The sequence below is a fragment of the Lepus europaeus genome, chromosome 3, assembly GCF_033115175.1.
Source record: "Lepus europaeus isolate LE1 chromosome 3, mLepTim1.pri, whole genome shotgun sequence".
Taxonomy (NCBI): Eukaryota; Metazoa; Chordata; class Mammalia; order Lagomorpha; family Leporidae; genus Lepus; species Lepus europaeus.
In genome coordinates, this window is record NC_084829.1 from 25,526,063 (window position 1) to 25,532,062 (window position 6,000).

The following is a 6,000-nucleotide window of genomic DNA, read 5'->3' on the forward strand; positions in this document are numbered from 1 at the left end:
CTTGGGAACTCTTCATATACTCCTCTTCAGTCACATCGCTGTTCTACTCTAATTGTGATCGCTGTCTTGTCTTTTATAGTAAGCCTTGTTCTTTGGGTTTTGAGTTGACTGATATATGCACCTCTAGAGAAATACGGTCTTGCTCTGGATTTTTGTACAGAAATGGAATCTTAGATACAGCTTTTTCTTTTTTTTTAACGGTATGAGGTTGGTAAGACTCATCATCCATGTTATTGCATTGTCATTGCTGTAGATAATCCTTGCATAAATGTAACAGTCTTTCCATTTCCTGTTGATAGAAGTGTGAGCTGTTTTTAGCTATTAGGAACAACTACTCTGCATTCTTACTGTTGGTGTGAATCTCCTCACACTTGGACACACACGTTGGCTGTTTCCCAGTATCTGAAAGCACTGTCTCACAGGGTCTTTTATCCCGATTCTCTCGCCAGACTTTCTAGGCCTGCCATCAAACAGTGATTGGGGGATCTCTTACCAGTACTGTGGAGATTGCCTTTAACTTATCAAAGGAACTTTTGTTTCCTTGGTGTCATGTTGTCTCCCTTGCTTGCTTTCTTGTTAGTAGAGGACATCTTCCCTTTTTTTTTTTTTTTTTTTAAGGGTCTAGGGAAGAGACCTTACTTTTCTGCATTTCTTTATTCTGTCCCCACATTTACATAGATTTCAGTATAATTTTTGAGGGGTTTTCTCCATTATGACATCTCTGGCCTTCAGAGTGTTGCTGTTGAAGTCTTCCTTGGTCTTTGCTTTTTGACCTATTTCTTCTTTTTGAAATCTGATGTTCTAGCATAGTCAAACGTGCCATGCTATGGGGTCCTCCTTTTTTTTTTTTTTTCACATGGCCATAATGGCTAAGCTGGGCCAGGCTAAAACCAAGAACTTCATCTGTGTGTCCCATGTGGGTGCAGGGATCCAAACACTTGAGCCACCCTCCGTTGCTTCCCCAGGCACATGAACCAGGCAGCTGGATTTGTAGTGGAGCAGCTGGGACTCAAACCAGCACCCGGGTGATGCCAGCACTGCAGATGGTGCCTTTACCCACTACACCACAGCACCAGCCCCAGGTCCATTTTTATACATAGGGAACATGCATGCTTTTTTGTGAACTTTATTTAGTTTTTGGGAATTCTGAATTTTTTTGACCCTTGTTCTTGTATTCTTAATTCTCCCCTCTTAGACCTTTTGTCTTTTGTTGTCCCTTCTGAGATTCGTTTGATCTTAACAGCCCTTCTGTCACAGTTGTGCTTCCACCGTTGGGAATTTTAATTGCTGTGTGCTTTTTTGTTTATAATTCCTCTGGTTTGGTTTCATGGATATAGTGTTTATGGATCTTTTAATATTCGTTTAATATAATATTTTATATTATTTATATTCATTTAATTTAATATTTAATATAATACCTTATATTATTTTATATTTATATATAATTGTGTTATATTTCATATAGTCATACAAATGTATTTTATATGTCTGTATTTATTATGTATGCTATATTTTATATTTCTATTTTAATCATATATTTAATATTTATTTATTTAATGCTTATTTGAATGTTTATTGATTTAGCTGAAAGGCAGAGTTACAGATGCAGAAGAGGGAGAGACAAGAAGGGAGATCTTCACTTACTCCTTCACTCCCTAGATGGCTGCAATGGCTAGAGCTGGGCCAAGCTAAAACCAGGAGCTTCATCTCGGTCTCCCATGTGGGTGGCAGGCACCACCTGCTGCTGCTTTTTCCCAGGCACATTAGCAGGGAGCTGACTCTGAAGTGGAGCAGCGGGGTTTTGAACCAAGATCTGTATGGGATGCCAGCATCATAGGTGGTGGTTTTACCTGCCATACCACAACACTGGCCCTATATTGATCTTGTGATGATATCTATATTGATGAGTTTTTTGTTTTTTTGAAGATCTGTTTATTTTTTTGAAAGGTAATGACAGAGAGAGGGGGAGAGAGTGAGTACACATCCAGGTTAGGCCAGGCTGAAGCCGGAAGCCCAAAACTCCATTTGGGTCATGTATGTGGGTAACAGGGACTCAAGTACTTGGGCCATCATCTCCTGCTTTCCCAGGTGCATTGGCAGGAATTTGGATCAGAGACAGAGTAGCCAGGACTCAAACTGGCATGCAGCTATGGGAAGTTGTGTCCTACGTAGCAACTTAACCAACTATGCTACTGTGCCCACTTGTTTTTTCTTTTTCCTTAAAGTTGTGTTTCCTTGCTTAGTTTGCAGCAAATTATTTTTCTCTGTCATTGTTTTGGTTTCAGTGTTTTTTATTAAGTATTGTCCTCAAATATGTGGTGCTCCTCAGGACAATAGGACCTCTGAATAACAAAAGCCTTTGTGTGTTGATAAGGCTTAGCAATTTTCAATTTCACCTATACGCTATCTAACTTTCTTTTATTTGGGGAAAAGCTAGATGTTAGTTAGTATCTTTAGGTGTTTCCCCTTAGACTGTCAGAGGACCAGAGAAGAGGCTTCCAGGCTGCTGTGTGGCCAGGCTGCTGTGTGGTGGGTCTCCGAGAACTCCTGCTTACTGGTGTTTCTGGAAGCCGAGCTGGGAGGATGACTGGCATTCTTGTTTTCATTGGATCAGCCTACTCTTAAAACCCCATTTGGGGCCGGCGCTGTGGTGTAGCGGTTAAAGCCTCTGCCTGCAGTGCCACCATCCCATATGGGTGCCAGTTCGAGTCCCGGCTGCTCCACTTCCAATCCAGCTCTCTGCTGTGGCCTAGGAAAGCAGTAGAAGATGGCCCAAGCCCTTGGGCCCCTTCACCCACGTGGGAGACCCGGAAGAATTTCCTGGCTCATGGCTTCAAATCGGCGCAGCTCCTGCTGTTGCGGCCAACTGGGGAGTGAACCAGCAGGTGGAAGACCTCTCCCCACTACCCCCCAGCCCCCCTCTCTCACCTTCCCTCTACCTCTGCCTCTGCTCCTCTCTCTGTGTAACTCTGACTTTCAAATAAATAAGTAAATCTTTAAAAAAACAGAACATTTTCAGTATAATGTTCTTGCCCTTACCTGTACATGGTGTCCCCCAGCCCAAAGACATTTCCAAAGATGAAACCTTCTTGACTGAGGTATAGAAGAGGAGATTTGGGAGGGATTGATCTGGGTATCTGCTTCTTAAACAGATATTCTACTGCCTTTTCTTTTTTTTTTTTTTTCTTTCTTTCTTTCTTTTTTTTTATTTTGAAGTCCCATCTTCATTTTCCCTTCAGAGGTACCTGGAACATAAATTTCTGGGGTATGTGTAGTGGGCACGAAACTGCTCTGTGCTTTCTCTGCTGCCGGTTTAGCACTCAGCTTCAGTCAGCTTCTCAACTAATGTTGCTGTTGTCTCCTCTCCCCTCATCCTTGTTTAAAAAAAAGAAATTCCTTTTAATCCACATTTCAAAGAAGATAGAGCTAAGTGTGTTTGTTGGTCCCGCTCCCTCTAACTAGAAGTCCACTCTGCCCTTTTTCCTTGGTCAGGGGTAAATTGTACCATCACTGGCAGGTGTCAAGTATGTACTTGGGTAAGCGGAGAAAATATTTCATTTGTCTTTAGAAAGTAATGGTAAGAAATCTTAACACTTTTACATGTTTTTGTATGTGGAGGTCAGAGTTGTTACTGAAAAAGCTATCACTTTTGCCTTAATGAAGTGTTTTTTGCTTTATTATAGACTCGGTTTTCCAATTTGGCAGCAGTACAGCAAATTTCAACTTCACAAACAATAATCCATCGGGAGTTTTCACATTTGGTGCAAATTTTAGCACACCTGCAGCCTCCACCCAGCCGTCAGGCTCCGGGAGCTTTCCCTTTAACCCGTCTCAAGCTACATTTACAGTGGGGTAAGAGAACTTTTTGGTGAAATGGGAAATGTACCTTGATTATTTTAGGTATGTGATGTATGTTTTGCCTTTAAAAGTCAACAAGGTGCAGTGTAGGTACAATTAAATGTGTTCCCCACATCAGCGTATCACACTGTAATTTGTGGGGCTCATAAAGCCTGAGAAGTTAACAATAATGTGTTTGCTTAGGTATAATAGCAGAAAATGTGTTTCTTTAACAACGTAAGTCTTTCTTTTCCCCCCTATTGGTGGTCATGTTAAATGATTCTGGAATTTTGCTTTGGTCATCGTGTCACATGAAGTTTTTATTTTTCAAAGGTCAAATGGGAAAAGCATGTTCTCGTCTTCTGGAACTTCAGTTTCTGGTCGCAAGATAAAGACTGCTGTTAGACGAAAGAAATAAAGGTCACGATGGTATTACTTGCAACAGTCTGGCAACAGCTGGTGTCCTGCTCTCAGATACTGGATTATACTGTGTGCTGGGGTTATCTGAACTAAGATTTGCCTAAGGACTTCTTACATTTTGGAATTTTCCTCCTTTTCTTTATGGAAGCCCTACCCCTGCCTCTGCCACTTCCTTATAAAAAAATAATACCTAGACTGATGACTGATTCTTCAGCAAAAATATTTTATGATCCAGCAAATTATTCACTGATTTGGCGTAGTCTGGCTGTACCCAGGAATAGAGCCTGCACGGTGAATGGCTTTGTATAGAACCTCTTCGTGTGCACCGCCATGTGCATTAATAAGCGTTTATGGAACACATTGAAATTGTAACTATATCTGAGGAATTCTGTATAGATTAGGATTCTGTGTAGATTAGAGGATGTTGAAATGAATGATTTCTATGCCGAGTTTGTGCTGATGTGTGTGAAGTGAGTGCGTCGGGTGTATCGTGCACTAAAATTTTCTGATAGAGGAAGCCTGATCAAAGAGTGGTCCATGCTGTGGACTTGTTAGATCTCACTCCTTCTGCATTTAATAATTATATGCTACTTCTCTATTTTCATTCCTCTAACTATCGCCTGTCTTGCCTTTTTCATTATTTTATTATGAAACTTGTGTAAATACAATTTTGTTTCTGTACTGTTTGGCATAACATAAAGTCTGTGAACTTGAAATTTTAATTTTGTGTTAGAATATTTTTTGTTGTTTAGTCTTGTCTCAGATTTTATTATGTAAATCCCATTATTCAAAGTTGCCTAAATCCATTTGGAAATCTTTAAAAAAAAAATTGGGGATTCTTAAAGTTGAATTTATTGGCTTTTCTGATCCAGTTTTATTTGGACCAAAAACCAGTATTGTACAAAGTATTAAGCATATATTTTTATATTTACTGAAATGGACTGTGGTGACTTTGGATAATAAGGAAAAGTTTAATATTAAAGCCATGTTTATTACAGTATAATTAACATGTTAAACCATGGGATAAATGCCATCAATAAAAAATTACGAAGCACTTTTTGTTTTAGTTTTAACTCATAATGAAGGTTCACAGTGTTAATGGTCATGGACTTTTCTCTGCAGATTAACAGTGGTCAGATACTCCAAAGAACACATTTTAAGTGTTCTAGACAACATCTAGGAGAAGGGGAAAATATTTGAGTTTGCAGCATATAGGAGGCACACTGCTTATTTCCTGGTGCTAGGAATCATACCTAATTTTCCACATAGATTTACATACCTTTTTTTAAAAAGTTGGAAATAAATACCACAACCATTTCTCTGTACTTGTGTTTTCCTTGATAGGGACAAGCCTGATTATTGATTGAATTCTTGTTAGATACTTAAAACAGTTCACAGATACTGTGGTGTTGTTTTTGTATAATTTCTTTTGGATTACTGTTATTTTTTTTAAATACATCCCCCCGTGGCTCACCATAGAGCTCTTGGAACAATATTTGATAGTTTTATTTTCCTTGAATGTATAATTATTATTTGGTGCATGCTTTTAATTGCTGAACTTTGGTTGGTTGGAGTTGAAATTTGGAAATGTCGAATTTCTGTAGCCTTGGGGACCACCATTGTGGTGCAGCAGGTGAAGCTGCTGCTTGTGACACCAGCATCCCATAGGAGTGCCAGTTCAAGTCCCAGCTACTCCACTTCCATTCCAGCTCCCTGCTAATGAACCTGGAAAAGTAGCGGAGG

The 6,000-nt window shown here is 39.7% G+C and overlaps 1 protein-coding gene across 3 annotated transcripts in view; it reads left to right on the forward strand.

Annotated features, from left to right (window-relative positions):
• NUP153 (nucleoporin 153) overlaps positions 1–5,558 on the forward strand; it is a 70,627-nt gene extending 65,069 nt beyond the window's left edge. For 2 of the 3 annotated variants that reach the window (XM_062185412.1, XM_062185413.1), the window contains exons 21-22: positions 3,684–3,852; positions 4,171–5,558. In XM_062185412.1, coding sequence (XP_062041396.1) covers positions 3,684–3,852; positions 4,171–4,255 — 254 coding nt within the window. In that variant the 3' untranslated portion in view covers positions 4,256–5,558. The remainder of the gene's footprint in view (positions 1–3,683; positions 3,853–4,170) is intronic. The other variant, XM_062185410.1, reaches the window with a different exon arrangement.
• Positions 5,559–6,000: the final 442 nt, after the last annotated feature.